The sequence below is a fragment of the Uranotaenia lowii genome, chromosome 2 (genome assembly GCF_029784155.1).
Source record: "Uranotaenia lowii strain MFRU-FL chromosome 2, ASM2978415v1, whole genome shotgun sequence".
Lineage (NCBI taxonomy): Eukaryota > Metazoa > Arthropoda > Insecta > Diptera > Culicidae > Uranotaenia > Uranotaenia lowii.
This window is the reverse complement of record NC_073692.1, coordinates 220,115,299-220,133,749: the sequence shown is the minus strand read 5'-3', so window position 1 is coordinate 220,133,749 and position 18,451 is coordinate 220,115,299. Positions and strand designations below refer to the sequence as shown.

General features: G+C 33.7%; 1 protein-coding gene across 1 annotated transcript in view; it reads right to left on the bottom strand.

Annotated features, from left to right (window-relative positions):
* The window catches only part of LOC129746288 (discoidin domain-containing receptor 2), a 903,668-nt gene that overhangs the window by 91,015 nt on the left and 794,202 nt on the right, over window positions 1-18,451 (bottom strand). The window contains exon 14 of the mRNA XM_055739885.1: window positions 8,179-8,271. Within this exon, the coding sequence (XP_055595860.1) occupies window positions 8,179-8,271 (93 nt within the window). The remainder of the gene's footprint in view (window positions 1-8,178; window positions 8,272-18,451) is intronic.

Sequence of the window (18,451 nt, the reverse complement as noted above, 5' to 3'; positions counted from 1 at the left end):
CTGAATTACAATCCGCTGTCGAATCCTCGAAATTCAAAAGTTTAAAAATTCTAAAAACAACCATTAGAATCTCAATTTTACTATTTTTTAATTAGCCAGTTTTTTTACCGAACGTATCCGAGTCTGACACATCGGGCAAATTTAGTCGAAACCATAATTCAATTTACAAGAAAATCAAGAAAAAAAAACTTGAAATATTGCTTTCAAATAAAATCATACTTGAAATCAACACTTGAAACAAGTGATAAAAAAAAGTTTTTGGACCCAATATGAATATAAGGTGATTAGATTCACTCAGATACGTTTGACACTCAAAAGAATAGATCAATGCCTCACTTTGTTTTGTTTGTTTTGCCTTGAGTTGCCTAAATAACAAACGGTGCAAAGAAGTTTATTTTATTTTATTTATACTCAATGTTACCGTACAGAACTATTATTTTATTTTAATCGAATTAATTTGATATGTTTCCTTCATCTCATCTCTACATTCATTCTCACCTCTATTATCAATAGAATCTATTATTTACTGGCTTTTGTTTTTCTCGAATATCAAATTTAAATTTTCAAATATCCTTCAACTGAACTCTACATTCCCTTCTTATCAAAAGAACTTAAATTTTATTTATTCTCTGCATATTCTTCATCCAAACCGAAAATATTATATTATATATAATATATATTATATAGCTACAGCCTTCATAATCTGTGCATATCATGTAACTCTGTATTTGTTACCAGAGCCGGAGTAATACGAAAGTATTCTTAGAAACAGCCTTCCTAACCAGAAGGCCAAATCAAAACAAACAATCAGCAGTAGCAGACTTAAAAACCTGCGCAATCAATTCCTAGTGAACCTGCATATGAAAAAAACAACATCTTAATTATCTCCTCTTCACCTTTTAAAAAAATATCTGGCCACATCGCCGAAAGCTTGGACAAAAAATCCTCAGCACTCAGCACAAAACAAACAATCAGCAGCAGCTGACTTAAAAATCTGCGCTTTCTAAGCCATTCCGTTTTTTACCCCGAAAGGCTAAATCAGAACAAACAATCAGTACAACCTGCCTTATAAATCTGCGCTTCCTATGCCAATTTCGTCTTTTTCTAGGGGAAGGCTAAATCGAAGCAAACAATCAGCAGCAACAGTTCTAAAAATCTGCGCTTTCTAAGCCAATTCTGTCTTTTTATTTACTGTGAGGCCAAATCAAACCAAGCAATCAGCAGCCTTTAAAATCTGTGATTCCTAAGCATTTCCGTTATTTCCACCGGAAGACCGAATCAAAATAAACCATCAGCAGCAGCAGCCTTAACAATCTGCGCTTCCTATGCCGATTCCGTCTTTTTCAATCGGAAGGCCAAATCAAAACAAACATTCAGCAAAAGTTGCCTTAAAAATATGTGCTTTTCATTCCGTCTTTTTACACCGGAAGGCAAAGTCAACACGAACAATCATTAGAAGGTGCCTTAAAAATCTGCGCTTCCTAAGCCAATTTTGTCTTTTCCAGCGGAAGGTCAAATCAAAACATACAATCAGCAACAACAGTCCGAAAAACTGCGCTTCTAAGCCAATTTTGTCTTTTTCCACCGAAAGGCCAGATAAAACGAACAATCGTCAGAAGCTACTTCAAAATCTGCACTCCCTATGCAAATTCCGTCTTTTTCTACGAGAAGGTCAAATCAAAACAAACAATCAACAGCAACAGTCCTAGAAATCTGTGCTTTCTGAACTAATTCCGTCTTTTTTCCATCGGAAGGCCAAATCAAAATAAACTATCAGAACAGCTGCCTTATCAATCTGCGCTTCCAAAGCCAATCCGAATCGATTTACCGATGTTCGTTTATTTTTTACCGAAAAAATTACCGAAAAGTTAAACGATTTAGACATGTTAGGATTTCGGTAAAAATATTACCGAACTCGGTAATTTTTCGTTTACTGTGTACATCATCTCTAAGATCTCTACAATACATAACTGCAATGATCGTCAACTTTTTTCCGTCGAAAAACCGCGGAACAACCTTCGTTCGTAAAATTACGAGAATTTCTTGTTTATCATCTGCACGCTAAATTTATCTATTATATAAAATTCTCTTGTAACGGTGTTTGTAGTACTACTCCTCCGAAATGACCCATATCATTCAAATGAAATTATTTTTAGAATATTCTGTAGGCATGCGAATCGGTTTATATCGAATAAAAATATCAGAAAGTCGCATCAATTGTCCGTAATCATTGAATTTGTAATAAATTGAATCAAATTAAAGTCATGGCCTTCAATTTTTTCGAGATTTTCTTTCCTTTGGGCGCCGGGCGGTCGGTTTGTTTTTCATCTCCATGGTTGAGGCGTCGCCAGCAAGCGTCGAGAAAGGATAGTATCCAAGGCAAAGCATACTGATTAGTTGAAATATTTGGGCGCGCATTTCTAAACCAAGCATAATGTCAATGCATGTGGTGGCGATATGAAGCCTAGATGTGTTTTTATCTACTCGATTCCTACATCATTTATACAGCACATAGTAATGCATGACGCCCAGATTGATATTTTGCCGATCAAATCAAAACCATTTAAACGATTTAAAAAAAGAAACTATTTTAAGTTCAGAAGAAATTGTTGTCTGAAAAATATGAATTTAGTACTGAAGCATATAAAATAATGGTATGACTCTTTGCGGACATTTAAAAAAATGAAAGTGGGAAAATTTACATACAATTTTACAATCCAATACCCCTAGAATCATTTTTCGAACATGTACAATTGTGCTGAACTGAAGATATATGAAGTGCTTTTAAATTTACAGAACAACAACAGAATCCGTTGAAGATGAACAGACACTTCAACTGAACAAGAGCCTGTCCTTCAAAAAGGATCATACACGATTGAAGTTTTTTTTTTTTTTTTTTTTTTAATTTAACATGAATCTCAGTGGAAAATGATTTCCTTTTAAGAGATCCATTTTATTTAACAAAACAACAAAAATTAAACAAGAATCTATTAAACTATTTTAAGGTCTAATGCAAAGATTTTTTTGATATTATGCAAGCTTTAGTGAAAGTAATCAATAAAATAAGAAGAATTTTCAGTTAAAACATATATTAGAGGCTTTAACCTGGAACAAGTGCAAACGTTTAACATTTACAAAAAAAAATGTATACATTATTTCTTCATCTATAAATGTTTGAGCTTTACTTAACTTAACTTTTTTGTCAAATCATTCACCGAAAAACTGTTTACAGGTTCACTGTTTGTTTACACAGAATTCAAGTACGTTCTTAACATAAACGTGTGTTTTTATTTACTATATTTTGGCAACAAAGACGAGACTTTAGATCCGCTTTTTTGTGATTGATATTCCAGAAACATAATTTTTTTGAAAGCAGAAGCAGAATTTTATATGATAAGTTTTTATTATGATCTGATAGTGCCGAAAATAACATTAACTTCTGTCATTTCACACGGTAGAACAAGTGGCAACGCGCCTTTTAGCTATTAAACATATACCTTTTAAGAATTTTTTTTTCTCCGAAAAGGTCAGAAAGGGTATCCCAAGTGTTGAATCTGAAGCGGATATTCAAAATTTTTAAATTTCTTTGTAAATGAAGGTCTTATCGTAAGTATTCAGTGTTCAGTATTCAGTGAAATTGAAGTACCAAGCATTATTTCATTCTGGAGAAAAACTGCAGATATATCAATGAAAGTTGATAAAAAAGACAAACAGGAACAAGTATTTAATTCATTTTGAAGTCTTTACACTGACGCATCTGAAAAAGAATAAAGTGTTTCCACTTGCATCAATAAATGGGACAAATGTAAACTTAGATATTTCTTTTTGAAGGAATATGAAAGTTGAACTGTGATGATAGCCGAAGCACACTTTAATGTAATCAAAGATTCCGAGGTATATTTACATGAAAACTTCCAGAGAAAACGAATGAACTCATGAAATCATCGCAGCATTAACAGGTTAGCTCTTTTCGATCTTTTTAATTTTTAAAAACTTTCTTTTCAATCAAATGTTATTGAATCTTGAAAATGTCGGATAGAAGATCAGAAGAAAATTCTAAGGTGGTGAAAAGAGCGAAGAGCATTTGAAATAGAAGCTTGACCACAAACTAAATTCTTTGTCCCGCACCAATTAACTGTATTGAAGAAGTAGTACCCAATAGAGAAGGCACTACATTTTTCGATACAGTTAATTATGGATGGTTCGACCGCCATGTGAGTGTGTGAGTGCACATGTGCCGAACGGACAAAAAATTGGTGCGGGACAAAGAATTTAGTATGTGGTCAAGCTTCTGTTTCAAATGCTCTTCGCTTTTTTCACCACCTTAGAATTTTCTTCTGATCTTCTATCCGTCTTTCATTTCAACTCTTTAACCCTCACCGATAAAGCCGCAAATTCATTTCATGAAATTTTTTGCTTAAACAAATAATAAAACGGCAAACTTTTGTTTTGGACATGGTTTTGATGAACATTTGGATATTAATTTCCACTGCTGCTTGAAAATGGTCAGTAAAGAATCATCTCTAACGTTTTTTTTTATTTCTGCGGTTTTAAAAAATATACCATCCAAAGTTACTCGGGAGCTGAAAGTGCTGCGATAGGTAGAATATGGGGCAAACACTCCAAAAATGGTCCCGATATTCAAAGTTCTTTTTCCATAAAGTATCATATGCAATAAATTTCAATTATTGAGAAACTTTTGATTTCGATTTCAACCTTAAAGTGAACTCGAGCGAAGCGGAGTAAATCAACTAAATGGTATTCAATAAATGAAACATTGATATTATCAAAATATAGTTATTAATGGAGCAAGTTACAAAGAGTGGATTTTTTTTAGCATGAGTTTTGCCAAGTTTGATGGTTACGTTGAGTGCTGAAAAAATCAAATTTGCAACGGGAAGCTGATACCTGATACCATTCGGGAATATTCAAAGCATACGAATCAAAGAAAAGTAAATGAAAAGTATTCGTAAGATTGACTGAAGGTAATGTTTTGATAATTTATGTAAAGACCCGTAGAATTGAGTTAAAATTCTTAGGATTGATTCCGATAGAATTAAGCGGGAAAATTCGAGTAAACGGAAAAGAAGGATATGTAAAAAAAACTAGGACATGTTTACGAAAGTAAGACAATTAACAATCAAGATTTGATGCTTTTTTAAAGTCAAACAGCGAAGAAAAAAAAATGAAAAATGGACGCCAAGTTTAAAATGGTAAAACGAAGTTTACCGGGTCTGCTAGTAATTAAAAAAAAGTTAATTTCAATCTACAAGATTTCATACGGAATCATCATAGCTTGTACACATCTTCAATAAAATAGCGAATAACGATCATTATTAATAATTTCGGCTAACCCCAACTATATATACATCACCACATTCGCCTTTTTCTCTATTCTTGAGAAATTTCTTAACGCATTGCATGTTAAACAAACTTCTTGAAATCTTTAAGATTCAAACCTATATAACCCATAATCTTTTTCGTCATCCATATGAGTACAAAAACATGCTTAGTTTATCATGAAATCTTCACTTCTTAGTTTATTGATATCAATTTGCTATTATGGTTGTCTCTGCATTTTTTCATTGAATTGATTCCTTAATGTTAAGTATCTTTTGCATCTTGATTCTGCAACCACATCCAAGGTTGCCGAAATCACAGAAAAATCTGTAATTTCACAGAATTTTAAGCAAACATTCATCACAGAATAAAGAATTTTGAAATTTTCACAGATTTTACAGAATTTTTCAATTTCAAATGGATTTCCTAAATTAAAATTTTTCGGCTAATATAACATTTAGATTTTTACTTTGATTTGGAAAAGTATGATGGGAATGGTGATGTTAATTGATTTTTCCCAACTAAAATGTTAAAAAGACCTGAATTTTCAATGAAATTAAAGGAAATAGCATCACAAAAAACCATCACAGTATTTTAAGGTGAAAACACAGAATGTCAGATTTTTTTTCCTGAAAAACACAAATTTTTTACGGCAACCTTGACCACATCCCAATGTTGATACTCGACTTTTCGACTACATTCGAGATACATGATTCTCAGCATTAGGTCATTGCGATTTGAATACTCTTTTACTCTTACGAATGATTCTAACTTACTTTTACCTTTTGTTCCTTGACTATTTATCATTACTTGAACTATCTTGACTCTATAAGGTAGACCCTCGACACTGAAATGCAAATCACTAACAATTTACTCCAGATTATTTTTTTATTTTGGTTCCTTGATTCGCTAACACTTGAATTTTGACTTTTGTCTGTTTGATTTCAACTTTTCTTGATTTTATAACTTTTATTTGACTCTTTTTCTTTTATTCTACCTTCGTGACTATTAATTTTCAATTCTTAACTCTCGAAAAAATGTTCATAAAGACTTTTGATTCTTAATTTTGTTTTTTTTGTCCATTCACCTTTGATTCTATGTTCTTGTCTCTTAATTTTTTACTCCTAGCTCTCTAACAAGTTTTCATTTCTTCTCTTAAGTCTTAATACTGTTTTTTGCCTCTTTACCTTTGATTCTTTCTTTTCTACGCGTAACTCTCGAACAAATTGTCATGAATACTATTGATTATTGATACTTTTCTTTTGTTTTTTCACCTCTGATTCTACCTTCTTGACTCTTGATTTTCTATTCGAGCACATATTCATACAGACTCTTGATTCTTGATACTTACTCTTAACTCTCAAACAAATTACTATTTAGACTTTTAATTTTCTACCCTCAACTCCCGAACAAATTTTCAGTAAGACTCTTGATTTTCTACTCTGAACTCTGGAACAAGTTTTTAGACTCTTGATGTTTGAAACTTTTCTTCAGTCTCTTCACCTCTGATCCTACCTTCTTGACTCTTGATTTTCTACTCTTAACCCTTGAACGATTTCCATTAAGACTCTTTATTCTGTTTACTTTTCTTTTACCTTTTTACCTTTGATTATACCTTCTTGGTTCTTGATTTTCTACTTTCGATCAAATTTTTGGTAAGACTCTTGATTTTCTACTCTTAAATAAGTCACAAACAAATTTTCATTTAGACTTGTATCTTCACATCGGATTCTACCTTCTTGACTCTTGATTTTCAATACGAATAAATTTTCATCTAGGCTTTTGAATCTTGATACTTTTCGTTTGTCTCTTCAGGACTGATTCTACCTTCTTGACTCCTGATTGTGTACTCTTAATTCTCGAACAATTTATTTATTTATTTATTTTTTTTTTAGAACTGATAATTTAATAAGGTTCTAGACCCAAGGTTGCCGAAAAAAAACTGTGACTTTGCGAAAAAAAGTTCTGACTTTCTGTGATTTTACCCAAAAATTCTATGATGGTTTTTTTTGGCGCTATTCCTTAATTTTCATTGACCATTCATGAAAAATTTGGTGTTTTTTACATTTTACTTGAGCAAAATCAATAAACTTTACTAATCTTATCATATTTTTCTAATCTAAACCTAGAAATCCGAAATGTATATTGAGATAAAACATTAAAATTTTGGAATCACGTACACAATTTAAAAAATCTGTGAAATCTGTGAATATTCCTAAAAATCTGTGTTTTGTGACACAGATTCTGTGATTATAGTTTGCTAAAAATTCTGTTAAATTACAGATTTTTCTGTAATTACGGCAACCTTGACTGGACCCTTAAAATATTTTTTTGGCATGTTATTACTAAAATTTCTACCGGTACACCAAGTTTAGCCAAACTGAGTAAATCGCCACTTAATATTGTGAACCAATCTAGTCTAATATAGCCTGATAGCGTTGATCTTCCTAGAACAAAATATGGTTATGTGGTAGCCAGGCTAATGGTGATTAAAGGTTCCACTGGAAATATGCTGACCCAGCCAGACATGAGCTACAACAAATTTGGATGGAAAGTTTGAAGAGGTCTCCTCCTATCATCTTTAACAGAACTCTCAGTGAATAAATTTATGTTATTCGTCGTCGTTTGTTTTTTTTATTGGTTAAACAGACAACTAATTGTAACTTTTAGTTTAAAGTGATTTTGTAGCAAAGTTTTAAAGTACTTATTCAAGAAAAAGCTTCCAATGAACTTATATAAATTTTTAAATGCATTGCAATACACACTTTAAACGTAACTTTTTTATTTAAGTTAATTCATCCATGTGACAGTGGAATGTTTCTTAAATTAAGCACTTACCTAGCCGCTAGATCACGATGCACTACATTCATCTGCTCCAGATACTTCATCCCGGAGGCTATCTGGGTGGCGATGTAAATTAAACATCCGTAGCTGCAAAGGAAAAAGAGAATAACAACAAAACACTCATCAGCAAGGGACGAAGGAAGGAAAAACAATGAAAATTTAACTGAATTAAACAACAGATCGCAATTTGTTTTGGAATGTGAACCTTTTACTTCCGCTTTTCAATCTGGGTTATCAGGATTATTTGGAGGAAATGGAAAATAATTCTGTTACTTAAACAACCACTAGATGTTTTCTATTGTGGTTGTGATGCCAAAAACCGTAGTCTGCAATAGGTTCCATTCTTAAATCAAAGCAATCTGGAAACCATTTCAAAGACCCATATTCTTTATTCCACCGACTGATTACTTTCCCCGGCAAACATGGCCTACTCTAGATGAACCATTTTCGCAGGGCTTCTTCCTGCATAACAACCATTCCCATTTCAAAGGTGTTGGAGAGTGTGTGTGTGAATGAAAAACAACAATCCGTTTCTACGGGTGCCAGTCCTTTGTAGGGTTCCTAAACAAAAGTCTAGCCTGCCATTGTGTAATTCTCTTCATGTCCGGCGTATTATGCACTCACAAAACAAATTACATAAAAACTAGGCGAAAAACAATGCAGAAGTAACTGTAACTCGTTCCTTTTTTTCTCGCTGCACTCTTAAACTATAAAAGTTCACTGTCCAAAACAGTTCACCGGCAAGGTTGGTCTTTATGCAGGGATGCAGCAGATTCATGGACTCCCTGGAAAGGATGCAATCGTGGGACATTGTACATTGGAATTTACATTTTCGGAAAAGTCCTCTGGTGGTGTTTTTCGAACCCAAATTCCCACTGTGCGATGGCACCGGCTGCATAAATGTGATTACACTATCTAGATTGTTCCATTTTCCGACGCCCGAAGGCAAGTCCACCAGTTTTTTTCACCTCTATTTTTCGAGGATACTTCTCACTAGCCCCAGGAGCCCTCCTGGTCTCGATGTGTCCATGGATAGATACCTTCATAGGATACTTTCAAGTACGCCACAACTAACGTCTCTTGCATAAGGACGCGACGACGAACCATCTACTACGTTTCTACTAGGAGAAGGAACCAAGTACTAAACTATGAACAGAGGAAGAGCAAAACGCTGGAGCTGTAAATTACTTTAAATAGTTAGCGGCTAGAAGCCGGTGGAATTTATGAAACCAATTTTATGTGCCGGTGTGTATGTGGCAAAGTTTATTTTCTCTCCTGACCTGAATGTGGACGGCGGCGCGGCATAATATGTAGTTCAAACTTATTCAGATGTTCTGTTGCTGCGAGACAGGGGAACGTTAAATTAATTTTTAGCCCCCGATTTAGTAGGGATTGTTTGTTAAATCCTTAAATAGTTTTGGTAGTACATTAAATTAAGCGAATATGTTTTTTATGTAATCATTATTGAAGAATTTTTTAAGTTTTCAGATTTCACGTTTTGGTTATATCAATTATGTATGCTTACTTAGATTTTTTCTCATGTACAAACGCTTGAATCTGTTTAGCGACATTGTTAATTAAAATTAAATTTGATGAGTTGACAGTTAAACACAGATTTCCGTCAATCTAGTATCACATCACTTTCCTTTGTCGAAGTTGGAAGTCAGGACTTTTGGAGTAAAGTTTAGCGCTGGCGCGATAATAAATGTTCCTATGTGTACATAAAAAGTATAATTGGAAAAGTAACATAACGAGGAGCATGGAATCCAGAATTTTGGATTCGTACTTTTTTTAGATCGTTTTGACAGAATAACTTCAATTTCAGTCAGGACAAAACTCGTGGATAAATTGGTTACCTCTGCTAGTAAACGAAAAATATCAACACGGACAGCTCTGAGTAACGTAAACTGGGGTTACATGACATTTTTTCAGAAGAATATCAATAACTAAGTCCAAATTTTAAGCATTCTAAAACTGTTTCCTATTGAAGGCTGACACTTCAAGCTTTGAATGAGTGAAGTTTGGTGAAAGGTTCACCTTTTTTTGAACTGTTAAATTATGAATTCCAAATATTTATTTTTCCGAAGCCGTACAACAATAGACTGAGCCGATTTGAGGTCATTTTCGAATTTCTCAAACCCTGGGGTCTAAAAAATTTTGATTTGATTCAAAACTCATCCATGGTTTTTTGCCGAATTTTGAAGTAACGTTTATAGAGTTAATTTGGGAATTTTAGGTTTGTATGGGAAAATTTAATATTTTGTAGGGGAGAGTGGGGTATCATAGGCCACTTTTTTCATTGCTTCATAACTTCTTTATTATAAAAGATAAAAATAATGGAAAGGTTTTCTACACTTCTAAGGTATCATAAGGCATTTTTTTTTAATTTTTAAATCCAATAATTTCCAGAGTTCTGTTTTAAAAAAAGTATTTTATTTAATTTGAAAAACTGTGGGGAAACGTTACCCACCAAATCCAAATTAACTCGATAACGTGCAAAGTTTATGAGTTGACCCAAAACTGAAATTTAATAATTCATTTAGTTATTTTAAAGCAATTTCAGATGAGGAAATAGAAAAGAGAGTTGTGTATGATCGAATAGTTCCCAAAACCTGGCTCGCGAACGTTTCGGCAAAATTGCTTATATAGGATTTATGTTCGTCTCAATCGCATTGGAAAAATGGACATAATTTTTTTTTCACAACTCTTTATTTGACATAAGAAAACTTTGCAGATAGGAAAAACGTATTTAAGTTATGAATGTGTTTAAAAACAACAAAAAATAGGTGGCTCAAGATACCCCACAAAATGTGGCCCACGATTCCCCACAAGCTATGATTGGCAAATTGATTGCATTTGTGTGACTTATTGATGTTCTATCAAAAATTCATTTTCCACGTGAAAGAACATGACAAAAGTAAGATCATAAGCGTATGAGAATATTTTTTTGTTATGTACTGTAGGTCTCCAAGGGATGCGATTTGCGGGTGCTTGTTTAATTATGTAAGTACATTTTTTAAAAGACATACACCGTCTTAGCCGATTTAGGCTTTACAGACTGAATAAATGACGTGGACAACTTAAGATTAACATTTAACACCCAGTACCAAGATGGGAATCGAACCCATACCATCAGTGGACCAGCGGTTACCGTCTTACCACGCTAACCACTCGACCACCGAGACGTACAAATAGAGTAGGCATTTTTGTAGGCTAGTTAAATAAAAGAAGCAAATGATACGCACATAAGTCAACAACATATAGAAAAACATGCTTACGTAAAGCGACGACGATGACCGTTGGATTGAGATTTTTATCTCAACACACAGGTGAGATATTTAGAGTGGCCCACGTAACCTTACTCTCCCCTACTGAAAAAACACCATCAGATTTGTTTCTGCTGTGGAACCGAGGGAATTCCCGAATCCCGGGAATTCCCGAAGCCAATAAAAGTGCTAAATTACTAGAAAAATGGACAATCTAATTGAAAAAATGAATCAGATTGAGCAAGGAAAATGATACCTTGATGACTCGGTCTTAAATATAATTTTTCTTTATGAAATACACGAAAAAAGTTTGGAAAAATGCATCTGAAAATGTGCACTTTGCACCTAATTCCGTGCATTCTGAACTTTGTTATTTATCTACAGTTTGTGTTGATTAAATAAATGCGATGACTTTCAAGCTATAATAAACCGACATAAGGATTCAAATTATTATTTTGTGCAAGGAGGTGGCCCATTTACATGATCCCTCCCTTCCCTTAACATAAAAAATCTGTTCTTTAAGGTGAAGTAAAAATTGCCGATAATATGAGCACGTTGTTTTGTACCGCCTCTCAGTATTCTGAGCTGGTAGATTTACTTTAATAAGGGGGATCATTCAAAAATGATTTAAGGGGTCATTCACAAATTATGTAAGCGTGGAGTGGAGTTTTCAGTTTTCTTACAGTTCGTGCTGTTTTTGTCAGACATCCTCCTTCCGCAAATATAAACAACGCCTGCTTTGGAGCTCCTAATTCCGCTCACGGGAAAATTAGAAATAAATCAACCAGCGAAGGAAAATTTGGGGTAACAATTATCAATAATGCTTAAAACAACGCATATTTACCTCCAGGAAAACGACTTTCCACGAAAAACTCTTTTTTCACACAAAAATCGTTAAATTACTGCAGACTCAACTTTACATTAACGCTTTCCAACACCAGAAAGTGACGTTTCATTTCAACCGAAGAGTGCTGGCGTTTTTATTTTTTCTTGGGCTGTGTAAAGCATGAAATGCTGTAGGTATTGTGCGTAAGTTCAATGTCTACATGATAGCATATAATTATGTTGGATATAAATAATTTTTCGCATTGAAAAAAAAACATTTTTCAGGAAAATGCACGGAATTATGTGCTGCACGGAGTTACCCACAGTCACGGTACATTGAATTCAATTAAAAATATTTTTCCGATCCAAAACTTAGTGTAACAGAGCAAAAACTACAAAGAATGTATAAAACCAATCAGTTCCAATAATGAAACGCTACGGAAAGAATCTGAATGTTCTATTTTGCAACATTCATCATTTAGAACTTTCGTTTCGGATACTGTTGCCAGTAGCATAATCATCAGCAAATAATTGGCATATTGTGAAGCAAATGGATAGTTATCTGAAAATTTACGATATTCGATGGAGTCTGGCTAACTATCTTCTATGGATGGTGAAACATCTTTCTCAATTATTTCAAATTTTTGCAGCTAGAATTATACCAGTTTGTCGGTTAAAGTACTTTTTTTTAAGGTCTTGGGCTTATTGAGTTTTTGAGGCATTAACACGTTCGTCGCCACGTCACCCATATATGGGTGACGGCTCTCTTAAGCAAGGTTGCCGCTCAGCTCTGCCACGCGTTGTAAATCTGAAGCTCTCTCGCTTTACTTTCATGCTCTGAGATTTTTTTTGGGCGACGAACGTGTTAAACAAGTTTAAAATGTTTTGTAATACTTAAATTTCAAAACACCATATCGATAAGGATTCGTACGCAGTAGATGGTTAAGATCTTCATGTTGAAAGCTTAATTTTAAATTTTTCCCGATTCCTGGCAACGCTAAAATGGCCGGGAAATGGACTCTCTAATATTGGCTGACATAGAGAATCAACTGCCCAATTCCCTTGAGTGAACTTTATGTGCTCAATAATGAACTTGAAAGTTGCAAAAGTGAATAATGTGTACGTTGTTTGTGACTAATTTTGTACTCATTAAGAACTCGAAAGTACTCAAAATGGGATTTACTAAGTCACAATAAGTGGTAGCATGTTCGATTCTTAACACGAAGGTTCGATCTCCAAGCCGGGCAAGTTTTTATTCAATAAGCAATTTGATACTTAAGTGACCATTCTGATGTTGTATATGTAGGAAATGTAGGAAAGAAGCAATTAAGGCCACTGGAAGCTGAACTTAAATGTTAAGCGGCATATAACGTTCTTCATATCAATTATGGGGCTGAGTAAGCTTTTTTGTACCTGTTTCATAGGACTTTTGGTTGATGGGATGTCCTTTGGCATTGAAAAACAATAAACTAAATTGAAATTACTTTTCCTGTATTTAAAACATCACGAGGCACCAGCAGTGATGTCAATTAAATTTATTGTTATTGGCTATCAAAAGTTCGGATATCCCCAAAGAACGAACTCATAAGATCACATAGAGCTGCACAAAAGTTCTGTGGAACTTTTTTGCTGTTCAAAATGCTATTTTGAGATCCATGGAATTTCAGTCTTTATCAAGTTCAGCCAAAACTCAAAAAAAATTATGTTACTGTTTGGTTTCTGTTTCTACTGTTTGGGAACTTTACAGTTGATATGAAGAAAAATAATCTACTTGTTACGCACTTCTCATTCTCACGTATTTACGTCGACATCAAGTAGCTATCGAAATGTTGCAATTTTTTTTGTAGGGGAAAGGTTTCCTAAATGGGCCTATCGGGTTAAATGACCCTACGGCTGTTTGGCGAAATGGCTGACTAGACAGCTAATCTGACCAAAGCATTTCGAGGGTGATACGCTTAGAACATAAGGCAAGAAAGAACTCTCAAAAAAATTTAAAAAATCATACAAGGTTTTGATACATTTTGATGTAATATTTCGACTTTTAAAAATTATACGTAAAGAAGTTTAAAACAAAAACTAGAATGGTTTTTGTTTCTTACTCAAATGAACTTAAGACATTAAACATATTTCAGCTTTTGTGGACGTTTAATAATGATTATTCAGTGGAATAATAGAGTGTTTTTGTATGCCCCCATCATGTTTGTAAAATGCCTCCATCCAAAAATAACAGGTTAAATAGAATAAATAAAGGATTTTTATCACTCAACCTTCAAATCAAAGCTCTGAATGACATCTTAAGAAAGAATTGAAGATCTAAAGTCAGATTTGATAAAGTTTTTCTCATGGATGAACTGCCTCCATAGTATGGCAACCCTAACTTTTGTGTTATTGCACAAAATTATAATATATATAGAATTTTATAAAACTTCAGCTTTGTCGTACGTAAATTATTACTTTCTAGCAGTTTCAATCAAATTATACGGAAATATTGCCCAAAAAACAGAAATTTTGTTCAAAACATAAATAGGCGCATTTAGCCCGCACGGTTTGAGGTTCGGCATTTTAGACAATACTTACAATAAAATTGTTTTCTTGGAAACAGAAGAAATTTTTAACACAAAAATTACTCCATTGTATAGAAAACAGATGCCTGCACACGTGTATATAGTTTTTGTACACATATTCGACGTGATATTTGATTAAATCAGTGTTCTGCTTAATAGGCGCATATAGCCCGCTCCTCCCCTACAGCTCAATAGTTCGTAAAAAAAACTCTGTTATGCTCTTTTGTAAACTTTAAAGTTTTTAATTAGTTCAACGGGCGTTCAAAAGCACTTTCGCAATTATTCCCCCATACAAAATCATTTTTAAATGGGAAATAACTCGAACAATTTTAAGACGCATTCAATTAAAAGTGATTAACAAACACGAAAAAGTTAAGGGCGTGTAGATGAAGTTGAATGTTTATAACGAATTTTTAAGCTGAAGATAAAACTAAGTTCACCGGTTCAGCAAGTTTGTTATACAATTTTAACAATTTTCAACTGCCTTCTGCGTAGCACGGAAAACAATTTTTGTAGGAAAATAAGCACGTGAAGACAAATGAGAGGTCTGGAGTAGGCGTTGACTGAATAAGACGCGAAAATTTTTATCTCGTGTCAAAAATTGGAAATTGAAATTGTTATTTAATTTAAGTTGTGAGTGAGATTTGTGATATCCAAAATGTTTACAATTGTACCGAAATCCAAGCAGGAAGTTGCTTTATATTTTTCAGGATTTAGAACTGTCTGAATGGAAAATGGATCGAAGCTAAGTATCATTCTATTTATCTGTTTGAACTCTGATCAAATGAGTGATTTCTTTTGATAGTTTTCTGTTCATTTTAGATGGATTAATGGGTTTTGTTCTGGGTCTTATTTGTGCTTTGCTATTTCTCCGGATAAATGGCAAGGTACGGGTGAAATTCCATATTTCTAGAAATTTGGCTGTTTGAAACATAGAATTATTAAAAGACAAATTTTGAATTTGATCGAAAATTGAGACCGATCATTCATTCGACAAATGTGAGGTTACGTGTTCCTGCGAACACACGCCCGTTTGTGTGTGTGTCCTTTCACCATCCACACATACAAATAACAAAAAGTCTAAACTGCTCAGGTTGATTGTAATATTTTTAAACCTATACCGTATTGTGCAATGTGTGCTGCAATTAGGGAAGTAAGTTAACTTCAAACACGCTTTGGAGTACAATAAAATATTTTAAGTATGAAATGAAAAAATTGTTACAAAATTTCAGATTACTATGTGAACGAGTTAAAAATAAACATTAATCTTCAGACGAATTCTGGAAGAACAGATAAAAATCAATTTAATTTACACTCTCTGTCGGACCGTTCTACAGCCCAGCTTATCAAAAATTTATAATGATTTTGCTTGTGACCTTGTTTGAGACCTTGTAGATTTAAAAATAGCCTTTGAAGCGAAAAGTAAAATTCTTGTTTAAAGTAAAAATTGAAAGACTGTAAATTGAGAGATTTCAGAATATTACATTGGTAATGTAAACTTTAATTATTTCTAAATACTATGCTTTCTTGGTTAGTTTTATCTGAGAATAAAACACATTGAGTTTTTTGTTTTAAATAAATTCAATTCCATCAGTTATTTTACTTTTGATTCATTTAATTTTGAAAAATCAACTCATCAGTTTGTGTAAATAACAATTAAATAAACAAAAGATATATTTAAAGTTGAATAAAGACATCAGATAAAGTAGATATTCTATAACAAAGTTTTTACAAGTTGTTTGTTGAATAATAGCAAACAAAAGTGATGAATCTGACTACCGAATCAAATTCTTTTATAACATCAGAAGGAACGTAGGTTAATATAAATTAATTTGCCATTGTTTGATTTTTACACTAGTCAAAAGTGTCTCCTGATCATATCCTTTCACCCATCCTCAAAAAATAATTATTTGCTAGGATGCAGAGGTAACCTCGGTCCTAAAGCATAAATTTGTTCTTTTATCCCTTTCTCTCTTTTTCAAAATCTGTCTCTTGACTACTAGGACGTGGCCGGCGCCGCTATTGATGTTTAAAGAGAGAGCATCAGTTTTGTTCATTGTGAATGTGCTGTCAATCCCAGACACCATTCTTTTGACCTCTGGACAAAATTGATGGCCTCGGTCAATCACGGAGTAGCAACCATTGGCGATGTGGAATTTGTTCTACTGAGCCACGCCTACGATCATGGAATTCGAAATGCGATTGTTTTCAAAAGATTTCCATAATTAAAAAAAAAATCAACTAAGTTTACGAAGCTTATTAAAATATATCGAACTTAAAAATTCTCCAGGTTGTATTTCGAGTTCAATGATTTATGGTGGATGTGAGTAGTCAATCAAGCTAAGCTAAGCTAAGCTAAAATAAGCACGTGAAGACAAATGGCGCCAAAACCAATTTGTTGCACTTGGTTTAAGCTTCAATGTTATTTAATAGTTTTGAAAATCCACTTGCACGCTTTTGCAATAAGCGCTCGTGAAATTGATGAAAATAAATCATAAAAAAGCAATAAATTAGCTAGAAAACGACGTAGTTTGTTGAAATCTGGCGCAAATATTTAGAACATCTCAGTCACGAAAATCTTCATCTAACAATAGTTAAGTTTAAAAAACTACTTTAAAGAATCGTATTCTTGCGTATTCTTCAACTTTGTAAAACAAAGATCTATCTCTCGAAAAAAAAGTTAGAAATTTCATTTTTTTAAATAGTAAACTTCGACTAATTTTTTATGTTTTCCAGTTATGAAACATGTTTGAAGTAGCAAATGTTCTGAAGACACCAAATTGCCTTATTTCGAATCTAGCGGACAGCAGAAACCGAATCTCTTTATAAAAAATTCGCATCATGGATCCGCCTGTGGGCGTTTTATGAACATCGAAGGAAAAAAACGTTTGCATAAATTTTCATAAAGGAATTCATTTTCTTCAGTCCGCTAGGCTAAAAATAAGGCAATTTTGGGAAAATTTTGGCCACCCATGTTCTAAAACATGGGCCAACTGCCACATTTGGCCCGCGAACGTAAATTTTGGGCCCACCGAGCTTTTTTTTTTGTTTCGAAATTACAGTCGTTTTACCATCTTTATGGCACTCGCGACTTTATCAACGTTACAGTTGGCGGATCGTTATTGAAAAACTTATCCGGTACAACTGTGTTCGATGTTTACTCTTGGGCTCGAACTCGCGGACATCGGCTCAGGAGACAACAGACTCGCCAACTGAGCTATATCACAAGCCCACACCGAGCTTTGATAAGCTTCAATGGTATGAAAAAAGAAATAAACTTAAGGTCTTCATGGATGACCGAATGGAGGTCTAATAGGAACCTGAATTTAGCCAAAATTAAAGGTGATCACAGAAAATGGAACGATAGGGAGAACAGAAGAGAGCAGGTGTTGTTATCAAGACTTCGGGTGGGGCACACCAGAAGCATTCATCGCCATTATATATCAGGTGGATCAGCAAGGATATGCGACGTATGCCAAGTAAGACTCACGGTAGAACATATAATTATCGAATGTCCCGAGTTTCAAGGACCCAGAGACACCTACCAAATTGATACATCTTTAAGAAATGCCTTATCAAACGATCCTGTTGAAGAAGACGAAATGTTATGTT